This window comes from Budorcas taxicolor, chromosome 21 (genome assembly GCF_023091745.1).
Source record: "Budorcas taxicolor isolate Tak-1 chromosome 21, Takin1.1, whole genome shotgun sequence".
Taxonomy (NCBI): domain Eukaryota; kingdom Metazoa; phylum Chordata; class Mammalia; order Artiodactyla; family Bovidae; genus Budorcas; species Budorcas taxicolor.
This window is the reverse complement of record NC_068930.1, coordinates 71,825,431-71,847,341: the sequence shown is the minus strand read 5'-3', so window position 1 is coordinate 71,847,341 and position 21,911 is coordinate 71,825,431. Positions and strand designations below refer to the sequence as shown.

General features: G+C 40.9%; 1 protein-coding gene across 6 annotated transcripts in view; it reads right to left on the bottom strand.

Moving 5' to 3' along the window:
• Positions 1–21,911, bottom strand: part of MARK3 (microtubule affinity regulating kinase 3) — a 110,828-nt gene that overhangs the window by 51,437 nt on the left and 37,480 nt on the right. For all 6 annotated transcript variants that reach the window (XM_052659984.1, XM_052659985.1, XM_052659987.1 and 3 more), the window contains exon 3: positions 16,924–16,977. In XM_052659984.1, coding sequence (XP_052515944.1) covers positions 16,924–16,977 — 54 coding nt within the window. The remainder of the gene's footprint in view (positions 1–16,923; positions 16,978–21,911) is intronic.

Genomic DNA, 21,911 nt, shown 5'->3' with positions numbered 1-21,911 from the left:
ATGATTGTTTACTACCTCTCAACCATAAACAGCACAGAGAGTTTTGGAGTATTTTGAGAGTCTTAATTAGCATAGGGCTTTTCTCATTGTTGAGTCAATGATTGCCACCAGGCCTCCATATCCTTAGGCACCTGGGAATATATTAATCAATGTATTTGGAATATAGGAAAGGAAATATAGTAGTTTTTAAGGTTAGCAATACTAGACTTTTTGAGTTAATGGATTTTCTCTTTTGTAATAGATCACTGTACTTTGTTATAAATCACTGTGTCTTTGCTGTGTAAAAATGTAACTTTATCACTATCTTAAGACTAAACAGATCTTAAGGGGAACATTGGTGAAAGGATTTTCATTTGCTGGGCTGATGTTTGCTGCTAAATCTCCATGTTCCCTGCCCTTATAATGAATATAACTAGCATATAGGAGAAATAAGTATTAACCTTTAAGCATATAGGAGAAATAAATAGTAACCTTTAAGATTAATCATGTTAACCTTGGGTTAAATAAATTCCTTTCCTGATTGTAACTCACTACACCCTCATCCTATAGGAATGTAACTTTATTTGGAGGGTGGTACCTGGTTTAAGAAAAAACACCCTTGGAAAAAGTAAGTTTTTTGGTTATCAGAAAGAAAGGATCATAAAATGTAAGCAGGTCTCATGGCCAGAAGATGATGTAAAATCCCTAAGACCTTTTTTTTATACATTTATGTGAAGCACCTGATTTTGATAAAGGTCAGGACTGCTGACCCCAGCGTGACTCCGTATTCATCCCTATGTGTAACAAAAGGTATATAAGCAAACCCAAAAATAAAGAAATCGGATCAGTTTCCAGAAAGACTGATACCCCCATGTCGTTCTTTCTTGCTCCCCGTTTTTCTGGCTAAATTCCCATCTGGAGCATGGATGCTATTCCACGTAAACCAAGTTATTCAGTCTCTTTTTCTCCACTAATTTTCCTACTGCACTATCCGTTTCTAATCTCTCTATATATCTGTAATTAAATATGTACTTTTCCAAGGACGCCGACTCCGTCCCCACCTTCGAATCACCCTGGATCCACCGGGGCTGGACCCCGGAAAAAGTCTTCTTTGGAAAAATTTCTATTCAGATCCTTTGTTTTTTTAAACTTGGATTCTTTAGGGTTTTCTTTGCTCCTTTTTCCTTTGCTCCTTTGCTGCTGGGTTTTAAGAGCCCCTTCTCTTCCATTTCGCAGGTGCCTTCTCATTTTGTTGACTGCTTTTTTCTTGGCTGTGCAGAAGTTTTGTAGACCCACTTTCCGTGCTTGTGCTCAGTGTCATATAAAGCCATTGCTGAGAACAACGTCAAGGAGCTTTTCCCCTCTGCTTTCTTCCACGAACTTTGTTTTCAGATCTTCCACTTAAATCCTTAATCCATTTTGAGTTAATTTTTGTCAGTGGTGTAAGACAGGGGTCCAGTTTCATTCTTTTACACAGGAATATTCAGTTCTCTCAGAATTTTAAAGGCTTTGATCCATTTTCTTCCAGTTTACAGTGATACGGACTGGCACAATGACATTCTGTTACAATTCTTTATGACCTATCTCCCCCCCCCTTTCTTCCAATTCTGATGAACAGATGCTTTAATGCCCCACAGACGCAGTCTCTGCGGTGCACGAGCATTCAGTCCAGACACACCGTAGATCTTCTGTCCTCTACTGCACCGGCACGAAGCCTTTCAATCTGGAAATGCAGGTCCTCCAGTTCTGGGAAATCACATGTCTTTGATAATCTTCCCTCCTATCCCCAGTTCTTACAACTCCTCTTCATCAGAAACTAGACCTCCTAGACTGGCACTTCAGTTTTACGTGGTATCTTAAGTTTCATCTCTACGAACTGAGAGCCTTGGCTGACTTTCTTTTCTAACCCCTTTACTGAGTCTCTTCCCAGCAGCATGAGCTCGCCTCTCCCCAGCAGTGCTTCCCCATGCGCCACGTTCCTCTCTCATGAGGGCAACAGCTGTCGCTGCACTGTCTCCCTCTTTTTAAGCTCTTTGAAAACACCAATTACAGTGTGTGTTTCTAAAGTAGTTGAGTTTCCTCTTCTAGTGTTCCTTTCTCTTATTCCTGTTTGCTTCAGGTTATCCTCAAATATCTGGAGATTCTTGGCTGTCCGCCCATATTTGAGAGAGGCACCAAAACCGAATGTTATATAAGAGCTGGACCAGAGGATGACCAGGCAGAGATTTAGTCGATTCACTGAAAGACATATAAATGTCTTTAGCTATATTTTAATTTAGCTCAATTCTCCTGGAGAAGAATCCTCCAATCTCCTTTTAGGCAACAAGAAGGGCTAAGAGAGTTCTGGGAAGCAAGCAAGGAGGTGGGAAGACTTTCATCACTCAGCAGGCTCCTGTTTTTAGTATGGGGGTCCCGAAGTCTAACGCTCTTTGACTGAACCTCTTCGGAAAACAACCTGCCCAATTTCTACGGGGGGAGAGGAGGGCGGGTTGCCTTAAGGTGACATAAGGTCAATTACAGGTTTTCAGCCAGTCCTGCTTAAGTTCTTCTTGTACCTCTACCCACAGAAGGAGCTAATAGAACTCATTCTTAAACTTTCTGAATTCTGTGGCATGGTTCAGCATGATTCTTGCTGGACAAGCCACCTATTCCTGTCCCTAGCTGCTTCCTTTGGGGAACTGGTTTCAGCTATGATATACAAAATCTATTACGTGAATAAAACATACAATAATGTGTAGACACACATGTGCGCCTATTCACCATCTGTTTCCATCTGGCAAAGTTGGTTTAATTCTTTGTCTGCTAGTCTTCTCTATTTTTGACACTCCTTTTAAATTCCTTTACTACTATTTAGTGAGTGGGAGGAACAAGCAAAGATAAATGTTTAACTGGATGGCCTGTATGCTATGTTAATTCCCAATTTTTGAACGGGTGTTGTGAGACTGAACTACAGCTTTCTTCCCTGTTTCTGATGCATTTTGACAGCTGTCGTGGTTATCCGGGTAATTAAGGGTATAGTATTTCTGTGCATTCTTGCCACCTCTTATTAGTATCCTCTGCTTCTGTTAGGTCTTTACCACTTCTGTCCTTTATCGTGCCCGTCCTTGCATGAAACGTTCCCTTGGGTGTCTCCAACTTTCTTTTCTTTTGCATATTTTACTTATCTGGCTGTGGCAGGTCTTAGTTGCAGCATGTGGGATCTCTAGCTGTGGTCCAGGGACTCGGCTGCCCCACGGCGTGTGGGATCTTAGTTCAGTCCCTAGTTAGGGACTGAACCCGCATCTCCTGCATTGCAAGGCAGATTCTTAACCCCTGGACCACCAGAAAAGTCCCTCCAATTTTCCTGAAGAGATCTCGTCTTTCCCTTTCTACTCTTTTCCTCTACTTCTTTGCATTGTTCACTGAAGAAGGCTTTCTTATCTCTCCTTGCTATTCTCTGGAACTCTGCATTCAGTTGGGTATATTTTCCCCTTTCTTCTGTCTTCCGCTTCTCTTCCTTTCTCAGCTATTTGTAAGGCCTCCTCACACAACCACTTTGCATTCTCGCATTTCTTTCTCTTCAGGATGGTCTTGGTGACCGCCTCCTGTACAGTGTTTCAACCTTCCATCCATGGTTCTTCAGGCACCCTGGCTACCAGATCTAATCTCTTGCATTTATTCGTCACCTCCACTATATAATCTTAAGGGATTTGATTTAGGTCATATCTGAATGGCCTAGTGATTTCCCCTACTTTCTTCAATTTAAGCCTGAATTTTGAAATAAGGACTTCATGATCTGAGCCACAGTGAACTCCAGGTATTGAGTCGTGTCTGACTCTTTGCAACCCCATGAACTGTAGACGGCCAGGTTCCTCTGTCCATTGAATTTTCCAAGCAAGAATACTGGAGCAGATTGCCATCTCCTTCTCCAGGGGATCTGCCTGACCCAAGAATCAAACTCAGGACTCTGTGTCTTCCTGTACTGGCAGGCGGATTCTTAACCACTGTGCCACCTGGGAAGTCCATTATTATTACATTATTCCTAGTTCCTGAGATTTATTCTGTTCCTTCTTCTAATTTACTACATAGTTAATGTACTGTCATTTTTTGTTAATAATATGTTTAAGGTTTCAAATTTTCATGAACAACAAAAGCAGGATTCTGCAGGTGCTGACACCCAGTGTCACTTCCTATGTACACTGCAATCCTCATCTGCACTTTCTCTTAGACCCCATGAGTTCTGTGAGTGCTTTAAGCTCCGTATGTTTGTGCTTTCTGTTTCTGTTTTTACTGCTTGTTCAGAAAATGTAGCCTGGAAATATCTCTTAGTTAGGCTTATTAATTGTATTAACTGGACCACTGCTTATAGCTAGCTGCACAAGTGCCCGATCCTGAGGAAATCATTTTGCTTGCAGTCATCATAGTTTTGAATAGTTATCACAATAATTTCCTGCCACATAGCAGTAATGTATCCTAAGAAAGGGATGCTTTTAAAAAAAAATTCACAAATTTGTGGGACTTCCCTGGTGGTCAACTGGTGAAGGCTCTCTACTTCCACTGCACGGGGCACAAGTTCCATCTCCGGTCAGGGAACTAAGATCCTGCATGCCACAAGGTGTAGCCAAATAATTTAAATTTAAAACGCACAGGTCTGTAATATGGGCTAGTGGAGGAGCTCTATATAAAGATCTGTATCTTCTTCTCTCTACTTAATGTGCCATACATAGTCGGAGAGGGATTAAGCCTCCTTTGTTACTCTTGTGTTTCTACTTTTAGCTCAGATTTTACCTGTCACATATTTTGGGATTCTATTTATCATCTGCCCTTCTACTATTGAAAACAAAAATTTTAAATGAGAAAATAAATGTAAAATAACTGTCTTTAAAATAGCAATTGTGCAATGAACCAGAAAACAAATTAAAACCACAATGACATAGTTTTATATCTACCAGATGGGCAAGAACTGAAAAATCAGACAAAAATTTGACAAGGATGTGACATTACCTGAACTGCTCATTTGTAAACTACAGATAAAAATAACGATGTCACAGGGCTGCCGCGACAACAGGCAATGAGTGATGCAGACCGTTCATAGCCATTAAGAATCTGACCTCTGGAGCACACTACCTGGCCCCACCTGGGCCTCTGCCACTCACTGACTGAACCAAAGGTGGCTGGACCTCCTGGGCCTCTGGTACTCCCAGGATAAAGGATCTGACAGGCAGAGATCTTGGAAAGTGCCTGGCACACAGTAAGCAACATGCGGCTGTGATTCTGGCTGTTATTGCCAGGATTCTTTCCCAAAGGTCTAGTTTTTAAACCTATTTTCAATTTTTTGCAAACTGAATTTCTCCATGCCAGGCTCTAAGTCTGACCCCTTCAACTCACTACTGACCAGGGGATTTTTGTAGAAACTAATGCATATGGCCAGTGATTTTTATTTTGGTCAGCTAAAAATTAATTCTGTTATTTCACTAGCACTGAAGGTTACTACATTCAACAGTTATACCTGACACACCTGTTAAGTCTTCCAATTTTTGTGAAATATCTTCTGCACTCTTTTGCTGAAGCAAAGGAGCATTTTCCAGCACCATGAGTTTCATTTCCACTTTCTGGATCAGAATCGATCACTAAGGTTTTTCTTTTTGTTGGTATAACATTCACACTGTCTGAATCAGAACTATATTCCGAAGAACTACCATCTTCTGAGACACTAGTATATATGTTGCTCGGACAATCAGAGAAAGTATCTGCATAAAACTCACTGAAAAATTCTTCTACACTCAAAATATCATGATGCATCATTTTTGGAAATTTTTTGTTTATAACATACACTTTGGTTGAAAGAAAAACCTAACAGAGCAAACTGTGAATGACAACGGCAATCATAATGTCCAGTGAACCCTTGATGATTTTGAGCTCTAACAGCTCTCACGGTGATGCTAACGGCACCATTCTCTAAAAACGCATTAATACGTCTCTGGTCAATAACCTTCAGGTAACAAAAGACGTATTAGTACGTTCCCAGTCAATAATGTGTTAACATACTTGGTTTTTCAGTGACTTTTCTAAATAGCACAATGAACCACTGGTACAATTAAAAATAAATTCTAATATCCTCAATTAAAAAATCTACTCTAAGCCTCCTACCAAAGTGAAAATAAGTCAGGCAATAAATTGAAATTTTCCCTCTAAAGCACCAGCAACACTGAAGCTATATTTTCTCTCACTTCTATGACCACTTTTGAAATCTAACAATATATTTTAATTCTCAGTATTTTAAATACTAAGATGAAGAAGGGTTTGTCTTAGATTTCATTTACCACATCCTGTTGTAAAAGTTTGTATCCTGTACCTGATTCATTACACTGATCCGAATGCAGATCCTCCATTGTAAATAATAGGACTCGAGGTTTTTTTTTTTTTCCCTATCTGATTTCTTCGGGAATCCACTGGTTTAGTGATCCACATTGTTCAGCCTCCACGTGTTTTGGGGTTTTTTTGTAGTTTTTTTTGTTCTTGTAGTTGTCTTCTAGTCTCACAGTGTTGCAGTCAGAAAAGACATTTGATATGATTCACATTTTCCTAAATTTGCCAGGGCTTGTTTTGTTGCCCAGCATGCGATCTATTCTAGAAAATGTTCTATGTACACTTGAAGAGAATGTGTATTCTGCTGCTTTCAGATGGAGTGCTCTAAGCAATCAATGTTGTTAAAATGTCCATACTGACCAAGGCAATATACAGATTCAATGAAATCTCTATTAAAATACCAATGGTGTTTTTCAAAGAATAGAAAAAATAACTTTAAAATCTGCATGGAGATACAAAAGACCTCATATAGCCAAAACGATCTTGAGAAAGAAGAGAGTTGGAGGAATCACACTCCTTGACTTCAGACTATATTACAAAGCTATAGTAATCAAAGCAGGATCGCACTGGCACAAAAATAAACATAGATAAATGGAACAAGATAGAGAGCCCAAAAATAAACCCCCACACTTACAGTCAAGTAATGTATGACAAACAAGGCAAGAATACACAATAGAGAAAAGGCAGTCTCTTTGATAACTAGTGCTGGGAAAACTGGACAGCTACAGTTTGAATGAAGAATGAAATCAGAACATTCTCCAAAACTATATACAAAAAATAAATTCAAAATGGGTTAAAGACCGAAATGTAGGACTGGATACTATAAACCTACTAGAACACTCTGACATAAATCACAGCACTATTTTTTGGAACTTCTCCTAAAGTAAAGGAGACAAAAGCAAAAATAGACAGATGGGACCTAATTGCCCCTGAAAGCTCTTACAGAGCAAAGGCAACTACTGACGAAACGGAAAGGCACCCTACTGAATGGGAGGAAACATTTGCTCATGATATGACCAATAAAGAACTAATATCCAATATATATGAACAGCACATATTATACAGCATCAAAAACACACAAACTCAATTAAATAATGGGCAGAAGAACTAAATAGGTATTTTCCCAAAGAGGAAATGCAGACGGCCAAAAGGCACATGCAAAGATGCTCAATATCACTTATCATCAAGGAAACGCAAATCAAAACCACAATGACTATTACCTCATATCTGTCAGAATGGTTACTACCAAAAACAACACAAAGATCAGTGTTGGTCAGGATGTGGAGAAAAGAGAAAAGAGAACCATCACACACTATTGATGGGAATGTAAATTGGTACAGCCATTATGGAAAACTATGGAGTTTCTCAAAAAACTAAAAACAGAACTATATACAACCAATTCCATCACTGGGTACATATTTTTAAAAACCTCAAAACATTAATTCCAAAAGATACATGCACTTCAATGTTCACAACAGCATTATTTACATCTGTCAAGATATGGGGGCAACCCAAATGTCCATCAACAGATGAATGGATAAAGATGTGGTGTGTGTGTATATATAGACTACTACTCAGCCATAAAAATGAATGAAACTTTGCAATCCCAGTGACGTGAATGGACCTGGAGGGCATTATGTTAAGTTAAGAAAGTCAAAGACATATTGTGTATCACTCAAATGTGGAATCTTAAAAATACACCGAACTGGATATAACAGAAGCAGACTCACTGATACAAACTAGTGGTTACCAATGGGGGGAGGGGAGTGGGCAGGGAAGTAAGAGGTACAAACTATTAGGTATGAAATAAGCTACAAGGGTTACTGTACAACATAGGCACTATAACCAATATTTTATAATGTAAAGGGAGTATAAAGTTTAAAAACTGTGTATTGCTATATTGTACACCTTTAACTTATATCATAAGTAACTATACTTCAATTTTTAAAAATGAATTTAAAAAAAAAATCCATGACTCTAACAACTCTTTTTGTTAGTGACCTGAGCTACTTAGCCTCTTACAAGTCAATATGGAAAGAGGAAGCTATTAAGAAAGGAAAAGATGAACAGAGCTGCTTGATGAAAAAGATTCCAAAAATGACCTGGGCTTCACCAGATGGGCAAGAAATCCAGAAATTTGGTTAGGAAGAGTTTGAGAGGGAGGAGATATTCAGCACTGGTAGTGGTACCAGCCTACAAGACTTAAACCACTGGAGGAAGGGGTCACCTTTAACAAAGCGCACCCTCAGAAACAGGAGAGAAGTTAAGAATCCTGCAGGGAACCAAAGAAGTCCGGGATCCATTCTCATCTGAGATGTGCACCCATATCCCCCTGCCTCACCCTGGACCCAACCAGTCGGCACCTCCAGGGGGTGGAGTATTCTGAAGAAAACATGGGCCTTTTGTTCCCCTAAAACTCCACTGTGTGTTCAGTCACCCAGTCATGTCAGACTTGCTGTGACCCCATGGACTGTAGCCCTCCAAGCTACTCTGTCCGTGGGATTTTCCAGGCAAGAACACTGAAGTGGGTCACCATGCCCTCCTCCAGGATCTTTCCGACCCAGGGGTCGAACCACATCTCCCGTGTCTCCTGCATGGCAGGCTGATTCTTTACCCGTTGAGCCAGAGGCTTCCACGAGAGATGATTCTAATGCACAGCAAGGGTTAAAAAAGACTGGCCTAAGGAGACTGAAGCAAAGGTACTCCAAATAACCTAGCGTGGTTAACAGTAAAAGTAAATTACATTGTAGACTATATGAAAAGCATGAACCGGTTCTCTCTGCTTCCAAATATACAGTTCTTTGGTTTGTCCCACAACTAAAATTTCCTGGGATGCCAAGAAAAGGTCACTTACAGACCTCTAAGCATTATAGTGGCTTCAAAAAAAAAAAAAAACACCCGACTTAAGAAAACAGACTTGAGTGGGTGTAAGCAGAATTTCCCAGAAATACCCTGATAAAAGGAAGCTATAGTCAATATGTCAATAATCATTCAGTAAACTGGTATGTATCTTACACGTATTTTCTCTTTGGTTGCACTGTGTTACAAAGAAAGCTGAAAACTGAAGAATTGATGCTTTCTAACTGTGGTGTTGAAGATTCTTGAGAGTCCCTTGGACTGCAAGGAGATCAAACTAGTCAGTCCTAAAGGAAATCAGTCCTGATTATTCACTGAAAGGACTGATGGTGAAGCTGAAACTCCAATACTTCAGCCACCTGATGTGAAGAATTGACTCACTGGAAAAGATCCTGATGCTGGGGAAGACTGAAGGCAGGAGAAGGGGACAAAGGATGAGATGGTTGGACGGCATCACAAACTTGATGGGAATGAGTTTGAGTAAACTCCGGGAGTTGGTGATGGATAGGGAGGCCTGATGTGCTGCAGTCCATGGAGTCGCAAAGAGTCGGACACAACTGAGCGACTGCACTGAACTGCGCTGTTACTCAGGACGTCAGTTCCCTGACCAGGGACTAAGCCCATGCCCCCTGCAGTGGAAGGCAAGAGTTCTAACCAATGGAACACCAGGGAATTCTCATAATTTGCACATACTTGAATTTAAGCTTCATTCTTCTTTTTCTTCTGTAATTTTGATCAATATTTTTTAAACACAGGGATCTCCTTTTCTAACAGTCTGGATTGAAGAATGGTGCTTGAATCTTACTGAAAAAATGTTTTCCTGGGTCAGCAAGACCAACTAACACATGGATTCTCCATTAAGGGCTCTGTCTCTGCCCTGTCAGATCTTTAACTGGACAAAGACATCCTTGTCCAAAGCACAGAGCACCAGAATAGAAATGACAGGTAATACAAAACACTAATTTTTCAAAAATACCCTCAGCAGACTGGAATTACAGCAGGAAACCAATTAACTGGTTTTTAGCAAAAATCAGATAAATTCAGATAAGAAAAAGAATCAAATATAGATATGGAATAAACTAGCCCTGTGTTGAGGGCAAGTCCTGTAGTTAGCCCAAGAGGCTCAGTGTTCACTCTGTAGATGGGACCGGTAAGACTCAAAATAGGCGGCCATGCTGCATTAGCAGTGTTGGGTTCCCTTCTGGACTGCCATATCCACCACAGCCCCGTATGGAAGAATAGAGAACAGTGCTGTGCATGTTTCTGGGCGACAGATGCTCAACTAGGAAAGAAAAAATCTGGTCAATAACCGGAGTCATCGACACTGGAACAGAGAGGCACAGGAATAAGAATGCCTCCATCTCTCTACACGTTTAAAGCTGCTTCAGTGCTGAGTCGCTTGCTTCAGTCATGTCCAGCTCTTTGCAACCCTATGCACTGTAGCCCACCAGGGTCCTCTGTCTATGGGAGTCTTCAGGCAAGAATACTGCAGTGGGGAGCCATGCCCTGCTCCAGGGGATCTTCCTGACCCAGGTCTCCTGCATTGCAGGCAGATTCTTTACCACTGAGCCACCATGGAAACGCTAAAGCTGGCTAACCAGCTTTCACAAACATATACTAAGGGAAAAAAATCAATTATTTCATTAACTTACATAGTTCTTGTTTTTAACTAAATGGTTCCAGTTTAAGAAAAAGATGACGGACTGCTTATATTGGTGTCACAGTATGGTGATCAAGAAGCCTTTTTTTTTTTTTTTTAAATTTTATTTGGCCGTGTTGAGTCTTAGTTGTGGCAAGCAGGATCTTTTGTTGTGGCGCATGGACTCTCAAGTTGTGGCACTCCAGGTTTAGCAGTTGTGGGACGTAGGTTTAGTTGCTCCGCAGCATGTGAGATCTTAGTTCTCTGACCAAGGATCAAACCTGCATCCCCCGTATTGCAAGGTGGATTCTTAACCACTGGACCACCAGCTAAGTCCCAAGACTATTTCTAAAATAACACAATCTCAGTCAGAAGAACCCAGGGGAAGGTTAGGGAACCACCAAAAAGTTTATTACACACAGATGAGTGTTCCTTAAAGAGCCAGGGCATTTGAGGCTCCCAGTTCGGCCTGATACAGCCTCTGGCTCAGGGCCTTACATGGCCCTGCATCCTTACAGGCCTCTGTAGCCCACTGCTGTTGCTGCTCCTCAAATTGTCTGTGCAATCCTCCACAAATGCTCAATGAGGACCTCCATGTCAACACTGCAATGAGGACCGAAAATGTCTTTCCATGCTTCCTTACTTACTGAAAAATATTCAGATCCTTAAGGCCTAGGTAAAATTTTACTGGTGAACATGGGTTCACCCAGAGTCCATTGCACTTGTCTGACTTATCGCAAGGCTTGGTTCAGAAGAACAATAAAGTCTCTTAAATGAATTGCTAAGAGGACACCCCTACACATTCCTTGCAACACTATCTCCTCACCCTGTTATCTTAATATGTAAGTTATTATTCAGGTATGGTGAGCCAAGAGGTTAGGAGCAGACTACCACTCCAAGGATGGTTACTCAGAGTTTCCAAAACGGGGGCACACAGTGCCATCCAGGGCCTTGTGAGGGAGCACCAGGATGGGTCAGGAGGCAGAAAGAGCAAGGGGAAAGCATGGGCAAGTTTTTATCCTGGTTTCCACAGGAAAGGCAAGTCCAGGCAGGGTGAGCAGGCTGAGGACTGGTTCCTTTGGATCATTTCAGCAGATCTCAGGTCTAAGTATAGTTGTTAGGTGCCCAGTACCTGCAGGGCAGAGAAATAACTGCCTCCTGGAGTTTAAGATCAAGCAGAGAGCATGGTTGGAGCACGGGGCAGCCGTTTTCTATTTCCAGGAGCTGGCGAATTCTGGGAGTACTCTCTCCCAGATCAGCCAGAGCATCGAGAATATAAAAATCAGGAAAATACAGTTAATACATCTTGCTCTGTTTTTCTTTATGGCACTGACATGATGTGACACCATGTATCTGTTCACTGCTGCTCCCCTACTATGATGTCAAGTCCACAAAAGCCAGAAGTTCATTTGGTTCAATGTCTATCCTCAGTACTTAGAATAGTGCCTGGCACACAGCAGGCATTTACTAGTAAGTGCTTGTTAAGTGAAGGTGTAAGTAAACAAATTTGCATTAAGACATGAGTTATGCCAAGTTCAGAAGGGGAGGTGGGGAACAAGGCTTTCTTATGTACTTGAAATATTTCTTCGAACTTGAAATTATTAACTAGCTTCTTCACCACCACTACAGAGCAAGTCTCAGGTTAGCTGCCACCTCAGCGAGGGAGATTTAATCACAGGAGGGTAGCGTAAGGAAATGCAGTGGGTCCACGCTCTGGAGCTGGACTAAGAGCTACACCTTTGCTCTGCCACCTACGGACCGGAGAGCTGGACAGTAGTCACTTTTCAGCCTGCCTCCTCAATGGGATCAAGACGGCAGCAATACTCACCCAACAGAGTGTGACGAGGGAAAGATACCCCTCAGGCTAGTTAGTGTGAGCAGCCTCTGTATGTGAGGACGCAGGAAGCACACACTCTAGCATCTGAGGACCATGAGCTCCTACCCAGTGAGGGGCCCAAGGACACTGCTTACAGCAAGTGCTCTGTTACCTAAACTTGCTAAACACGCTTTCACTTAAGAGTTCACTAACGTTCAACTCCACGCTGACTACACCCATCATAAAATGACTGCTCGCACATCTATCAGTTAGGGGACTCTGGGCAGGTTTCTTTACCTCCTGGCCTCTGTCTCCTGAATAACAGCTTACCTCACGAAACTGTTCCACAATGTGAGATGTGGAGACGGGGCATCCAGGAATTAAGTCGGTTTAGATGAGGTCATGAGGGTGTTTCCTTATGATGGGATTAGTGCCCTTTTAAGCAGAGACATCAGAGAGCATGCACACGTGCTCACACACCTTCCCCCCACTTTGCTGTGAAGACACAGTGAGATGGCAGCTCTCTGCAATCCAAAAAGAAAGCTCTCACCAGAACCCGACCATGCCGGCAACCCTGATTTTGGACTTCCCAGCCTCTAGAACTGTGTGAAATAAACACAAATTTGTGAAATAAAGCCACCCAGTCTACAGTATTTTATTATAGCAGCTTGAGCAAACTACTACAGTACTTTATACTAAATTTAAGCCATTATCAGAAGTAGTCTACAGCAAATAGGTCCTATGAGACCCAAGTCAGAACCCACAATTCAGTTCTTAAGCTTTACCTACTTCCTGTGAGGGTAAAATTAAAGAAACAAACAAAAATATCTCTGGGCAAAGAATTTTAAAAAGAGAGAGAGACTAGATACATATATTTGTATAACTGATTCACTCTGCTGTACACTGCAACTAAAACAACACTGTAAGTCAACTACACTCCAAAAAAAAGAAAAGAAAATCTACTCTCCCTCAAAATCAATATTCAGCAGGATACACAATAATAACACTCAGTCCTTAGCATATGCCAAGAACTACACTCAGCTCTTCTAAAGGCTTTTAAATGTTAACTTATTTAATTCTCACCACAGCCCTAGAGATAATGTTATTATTTCCATTTTAAAAACAGGGAAATGAAGATCCAGGGAGGTGACGTGTCACAAAGCTAGGCTAGGCTGAAGCCTAAACTTGAATCCATGTAGTCTGGCTTCACCATTTTCCCACCCATGACTCTATACTCCCTCTCTTTTTGTTAGTACTACTCCAAGATTAGAAGAGAAAATAACTTTAGATGGGTTACACTTAGTGTACTGGCATGTCTTAATCAAGTCATAACTTGCTTCTTAATGACACACAAAACAAAACAAGAGCATGTAACCAAATCAAAGCTAAAAATGATTTTGTAAAACCAGGAAGAAAACTAACATTTTTTAAGCTCCTGTTGTTTTCAACAGCATTATAAGTACACAACGTGACACCTTTCTTTAAAGGCTGACCTAAAAGACATTTATAAACAGCAAAATGTCTCAGGGATAGTACTCAGAAATTAAGAAGTACAAAAAAAAAATGGAGAAAGATATATCTTACTAGAATCTACATTTATTCACTCAGTGGCTGGAAAAATTAAAAGGAAAAATGAGGAACTTGTCGGTGAAAATAATATCAGTTTACAGACACGCAATCACCTCAGGATTGCTTATCTGTGCTCATCAGACATGATCTATGTGTGAGCTAGGACACTGTGAGCACTTTTAAACTATCTTAGCATCGGTGTTCAAACACTGCCTGAATGAGCCAGGCCACATAGTTTCGGCAGTGGCAGTACAAAAAGATTACATACTGTTGACAGAATGCTCCTTAATGTAAACGTTGGCTCCTAAGGCTGCACAGCAAGCTCCAGAGGTTAAGCTCACAATATAAAGAGCTGTGGTGCTGACGCAGGTGTGATGGCAACTGTAAGTGATGCTGAGGAAGAAACCAGATGCAAGAACCACTGTTCCGGGGGCGTAAGATGCCGGGTATATGTGCCACTCTGCTGCCACTTTTCCACGGAAAAGGAACTCAGCAAAAAAGAATTTTGAAGGAAATATTTATAGAATGCTTTTAATTTATAAGAAAAGAATATGAACACAGGATTTACAGTTTAAAACAATGCCCTAAAACTGAAAACATTACACTCCTCAGATTATTTAACTTGGATGGATCTTCCTCTAGTATAAATCTTCTGTGGATGGTTCACACTTGTACTATAGCAAACAGATCTTAAAAGTCATACCTACTGTTTATGTGCCAAAAGTAATGCTGAACATATCTGCATCATCTCACTATCAAGCTAACCAGACAACCTATCATGTACTGAATTGACAGTGATATGACAAACTGTAATTTGTAATAATAATAAAAAAGAATAGTGGCAATTAAAAATTATGACAAAAAGTAATGAAAAAAAGCAATCAAGCATGAAACAAAAATTGCAATCAATTCAATACTATGATAAAATTCTTCCTAGAAAAATGGCAGAATTCCAGTTATTTACAAGTACACTTGAACAATGCAAGATTTGTAACATCATTAGAATCCTCAGCAAACCTCTTTACATACTAATTTTAGTTCTGAATACCAAATTTTTATAACCCCTTACCTATTAATTAGCACCAAGTCCCTAGGTACATGAAGAAATGAAAGTTTAAGGAAAGGGATATAATCTCATCTTCAGAACAAAGAACCAGAATTTCTGGATCCTTTCAAGGCCACCCCGAAAATCCTTAAGCCCCACTATGCCCTGCAGAACCACTCGTTTAAATAACATTTTCAGTGCAAGATAAAATCTACCTCTCTTCCCACCTAAACCTCTACCCCACCCCTCAAGGATAAGATTTCAAAATCATGATGTAAATGGAAAATAACCATTGGAACTACATTAGAAATGTACATAAGGCATTATACTTAAAATACCTTACACATTGCTTTGCAGTTTACAAAACTTTTATATGTGTTATTTCATTGATATAATCCATCATGAAAAGACTAAACCTTCATTTAATTAGTTATTTTTTATTTTCAGTTGAAGTTTAGTTGACATACATTATGTTTGCTTCAGGTGTACAACATAGTGACCTGACAATCAAATACATTGTGAAATGATCACCATGGTAAGTCCAATAACCACCTGTCACCATATAAAATTATTGTAACATTATCGACTTCGTTCCTTATGCTATATGTTATACCCCCATGACTCGTTTACTTCGTAACTAGAAGTTTTTACCACTTAAGTCTTCCTTACCTATTTCACTCAATTTCCCTCTGGCAACCAACAGTTTTGCTCTCTGTAAGTCTGTTTCTGTTTTGTCTATTTGTTTTTAAAATTCCACATATAAGTGAGATCATATGGTACTTGTCTTTGTCTGACTTATTTCACTTAGTGAAATTATCTCTGTTTTTAAAGATGAGAAACCCAATGTCAGAAAGTTAAGTGACTTGCTCAAGGTCAAGTTAGACATTCAGTTAAGTGGCAGAGGACTTCCTGTTCTTATTTCTAGGTCTCCGTACCTTCCAGCTACCACAGGCCAAGTCTAGAAATCTAATAAAGAATGCAAAAAGGCTTTGCAAAACTGAGAAGAACTAGAAGGATCTTTTTATGCAGAGTGCTAACCATTCACTGATGCACCAGTGAAATACCTATGACCAGGCCCTGCCTGAGCAAGTGCATCTTCCCATGGGCCGTGAGGAGCTTGAAAAGAGGGCCAGGTGATTTTACCGTGCAGCACACTGAGAACTTCTGAGCTACACTAGGAAATGCAAAGGGCCGCAGTGCATCACAAGCACGTTTTCAACTATCAAGTCAGGTTTACGTTTTCCCTTCCTATGAATTAATCGTCACTCCTTAACTAGACGCGGACGCGCAGCGTAATGAAGCGGAGGTGCTGACGTGAGAAAAGAGCACAGCATGAGCTGTAAAGGTGAGTGACTCTGCATAAGACAGACTACACGGAAATACGTTCTATTCTAGTCAATATTTAGAAAATTCAATTTGAAAGTACAGCCTTCAGTTTGTGCTATGAAGAACATTTAAAAATCATTATCTTCAACTGGAAAGGAAGGAAAAAAATCAAACAATACTGCATTTAAACAATATTACATTCAAGTAGTCGTCTGAGGAAGAGGAAGCTTTACTATGTACTAAACACAGTAAAAATAACAGTACAGGTAATTAATGGACAAATTAGACGGCAATTAGCACTGAAAATCATTTTTTAAAAAATACTGGCTGTTGGACCAATCTTACCTTTTGTAGACTTGTTGGATTCAACTGAGTTTTGTCGATTATTTTTATTGCAACCTAGAAAAAAAATAAATTAATAAATATTTAAGGATTTTAAGAATTTGGTGTGAAAGTTGCTCATTCATGTCCAACTCTTTGTGACTCCATGAACTATACAGTCCATGGAATTCTCCAGGCCAGAATACTGGAGTGGGTAGCCTTTCCGTTCTCCAGGTGATCTTCCCAACCCAGGGATCGAATCCAGGTCTCCTGTACTGCAGGCAGATTGTTCACCAGCTGAGTCACCAGGGAAGCCCAAGGATTTGGGAATCATAGATTAATTGGTAACAGTTTTGTAAACACCCAGACACGAGACATTGTTAACAAACAAGTACTTAAACAAACCTTAAAAACTTAAAACTCAACTAGTTACAATTATTTTACATTTTATAAATATTTTATAATTGACAAGAGGGGCTTCATACAAATATGGCTACAACATTTTACATTTAAATAGACAAGGGGGGAAAAAAACTCCCAGAAACCACGCCAAAAGGGGGAGAGATTGTATAATGAAAATATTATTCATCATTTTTATCTAATTTGGGATCCAAATCAAATTCCAGCTGAGCTATTTCAAACCCTAAAAGATGATACCATTAAAGTGCTGCACTCAATATGCCAGCACATTTGGAAAACTCAGCAGTGGCCACAGGACTAGAAAAGGTCAGTTTTCATTCCAATCCAAAAGAAAGGCAATGCAAAGAATGTTGAAACTGCCGCACAACTGCACTCATCTCACACGCTAGCAAAGTAATGCTCAAAATTGTCCAAGTGAGGCTTCAACAGTATGTGAACCAAGAACTTTCAGATGTTTAAGCTGGCTTTACAAAAGGCAGAGGAACCAGAGATTAAATTGCCAACATCCGTTGGCTCATAGAAAAAAACAAGAGAATTCCAGAAAAACATCTACTTCTGCTTTACTGACTACACCAAAGCCTTTAACTGTGTGGATCACAACAAGCTGTGGAAAATTCTTAAAGAGATGGAAAAACCAGACCACCTTACCTGCCTCCTAAGGAACCTGTATGCAAGTCAAGAGGCAAGACAATGGAACATGGAACAATAAACTGGTTCAAAATTGGGAAAGGATTATGCCCAGCCTATATACTGTCACCCTGCTTATTTAACTTAAATGCAGAGTACACCATGTAAAATGCTGGGATGGCTCAATCACAAGGGGGATCAAGACTGCCAGGAGAAGTATCAACAACCTCAGAAATCCAGATGATACCATTCTAATGTCAGAAAGTGAAGAGGAGCCTCTTGATGAAGATGAAAGAGGAGAGTGAAAAATCTGGCTTAAAACTCAATATTCAAAAAGCTAAGATTATGGCATCACTTCATTGCAAATAGATGGGAAAAGTGAACAGTGACAGATTTTCTTTTCCTGGGATCTAAAATCACTGTGGATGATGACTGCAGTCATGAGACTAAAAGACCCCTGCTCCTTGGAAGAAAAGCAATGACAAACCTAGACAGTAATTACAAGGTAGAGACATCACTTTACCAACAAAGGTCCATATAGTCAAAACTGTGGTTTCTCCGATAGTCATGTAGGGATGTGAGAATTGGAACATAAAGAAGGCTAAGCGCCAAAGAACTGGTGCTTTCGAACTATGGCGCTGGAGAAGACTCTTGAGAGTTCCTTGAACAGCAAAGAGATCAAACCAGTCAATCCTACAGGAAATCAACCCTGAATATTCATTGGAACAACTGATGCTGAAGCTCCAATACTTTGCACACCTGATGCAAAGAGCTGACTCATTTGAAAAGAACCTCATATTGGGAAAGACTGAGGGCAGGACGAGAAGGGGGTGGCAGAGGAAGAGATGGTTAGATGGCACCACCGACGCTATAGACATGAATTGAGCAAACTCCGGGTGACAGTGAAGGACATGGAAGCCTGGCAAGCTGAAGTCCACGGGCTCACAAAGAGTTAAGACATGACTTAGCAACTGAACAACAACGGATATCCAAAACTAGGGGCTACAGACAGCGAGAAGCGGGGATGGGGTGATGACAGGGGATGGAAGGGGACGTAAGTGAATAGAGAGGCTGTACCATGAACTAGGGAACATACATAATTAACCCAGCTTTACACCTGAGGTCCAGAACAACAAATGATCTCACCCAAACTGACAAGGCTGTGTTCCTACCACATGTCCCTCAGAACACAGATTCAAAGATTCTTTGTCAACATTTCTTGCACTTTTTGGTCCCTTTTATATTCTTAAAGATTATGCTGAACCAAATACAGGTTATATCTATCAATATTTGGGCTTCCTCGCTGGCTCAGCAGTAAAGAATCCACCTGCAATGCAGGAGCTGCTGGAGATGTGTGTTCGATCCCTGGATCAGGAAGATTCCCTGGAGAAAGAATTGGCAATCCACTCCAGTATTCTTGCTTGGGAAATTCCATGGACAGAGGAGCCTGGTGGGCTACAGTCCATGGGGTAGCAAAGAGTCGGACACAACTTAGCGACTAAACAACATCAACAGCAAAAAGACATATACTGTATACTTGCACTTATATGAGGTTCCTAGAATATTCAAAAGCATAGAGATAGAAAGCAGAATGCTGGATGCCAGGGGCTGGGGAGAAGAGGGAATGGCGAGTTTAATGGATATAGTTTCAGTTTTACAAGATGAAGAGTTCAGGAGATAAATGGTGGTGATGGCTGCACAACATTATGGATGTATTTAATACGACTGAAATACACATTTTAAAATAGTTAATACATTTTATACTATGTGCATGTTATCACAATAAAAAACTGAAAAAGTCCACTGCATGTTAATATAAATAACATTTTAATAAAATTCTCACATGACCTCCTGTAGTCAGTCAATTATTAAATCACATGTCACACCACTTCTGGAAAATTCTACTTTACACTTGTGGAAAAGAATGAAAGAAGCAAATAATGTCTTAATGGTTACCCAAACAGTTTTGATTTTGCAGACTCCCATTAAAAGGATCTCAGAACACATACAGGGGTCCACACTGCTACTTCAAAAACCCTGTATTACTCATATTAATGCTTTTTTAAAAAACTGCTTAACGTGGTTTAAAGCCTTCATCTGCCCATATATTTGATTACTTCCTAGGACTCTATTAGCCTCCTAATGAGCTAAAGAAAGGCATCCAGTGAGTCTGACCCTGGAGTGGAAGAAACCCACCACCCCTTCACCCCTTGCCTGGGAGGAAAAAAATCAGAATTGATGGAGGAGGGGAGAGTTAGTGAGTGTACATGTCTGAAAAAGCAAAGCTGAAATTCTAATTTTGTATTCAGAAAATTTAACTCTTGATGGAAACTAAATAAAGCAAAAGGAAATACTGGCTTCTCACGTACGCAAACGATGACCACCCTGTGTATACCTCAGTTGGGTAGAGGACTCCTATTATAGCCCCAGCACACAACCTGTACACAGGAAGCAGTCAGTGAAGCTTACTGTGGTGACCCAAGGCCCTGAACACTCGCATCAGTAACCGCAGACACATCAGAGAGACGGAGACAGAGTGAAGAAAGGGGTTTCTGATGTTTTAGCAAACATCAGTGTGGTTTTAAAATTACATTATGTTACAGTCAAGGGACTTCCTCAACAGTCTAGTGGTCCACTGCAGGGGGCATGGTCGGGGTAATAACATCCCACATGCCATGTGGCGTGGCGAAAAAACCCCACAAACTTTACTTTCATAAGTAATTTCACGTGGTATACTTGGATCTGCCCATTCCCAAAGGAACCCCTTTGGTAACACTGTTCTGGCCACAATCCTTTCTTCCTTCTTCTCACACCCAAATCCACATAAATGCTGTCTTTCCAGTTTAGTCTCTATTCTCCTTGGAGGCCCCTTGTTCACTCATTTCTTCTGCCTCTGCTTAGTATCCACCTTCTAGAGATTCCATTCTGATTCTGTTAGTATACATTTTCATTTTCAAGTACTGCTGTTCAAATGGGAGAAGGAAATGGTAACCCACTCCGGTGTTCTTGCCTGGAGAATCTCAGGGACAGAAGAGCCTGGTGGGCTGCCGTCTATGGGGTCGCACAAGAGTCAGACACGACTGGAGTGACTTAGCAGCAGCAGCTGTTCAAATAGTATCTGAAGCAAAAACAGTTCAAAATATGTTGCATTCAGCTAAATCTCACTGTGGAAGAGAGGCTTTATCAAAACCAAGTGTCCTCATTTAACACAATGTGTATATGTGTGGCAATGAAAGCTGAAGGGGAAGCTCCTAATCCCTTCTTCCTTCCAGTTCCCTGCTGGGATGACTCAACCACCAAAATAACCTAGGGCCAGAGCTGGAGCCAGGAGAAGAGCTCCAACCTTCTGAGCTCTGAAAGAGGCAACGGCGGGGCATCACTAGGTGCCTGAGAAAGACGCAGGCCTGGCAGAGCACTCAGCCACGCCCAAGGCTGTAGAGGGTGTGTGTGCACGGGTGTGCTCACAAGTGAGCTCACGCCTGCACAACAAAAGCCACGGGGGTTCACTAGGCAAGGAAACAGAAGTGTCCCTGCCGCTGTGTAAAGTTCCGGGAAATTCTATTTGTTCCCCGGATGCCTAAAGCAAAGTGGAAAATTACAAAATAGGAATAAAAGAGAGCTCACATGTAAGAAAGGCTTCCGTCAACATTCCTCAAATCAAGAGTCCAACAAACCTGTGGCAAACACCCACTGGAGAAAAATCCTTATCTTCCAGTTCCTGTCAGTTAACTACTGGTCAAAAGAGCCTTATACCCTGCTCCTGACGGGTGTTAAAGCATCACAACCACCAGAACAGCAGGGGAAAGAAACACTCCCAAGTCCTTTAAAAGGACACAGTAATCCAGAAGAATGGCATATTAGTCAGCTCAGGCTGTCACAGCAAAAAAACCACAGACAGGGTGGCTTAAAGAGCAGAAACGTAGCTTCTCACAGTTGGGGAGGCTGGACGCCAGCACTCAGGGCGC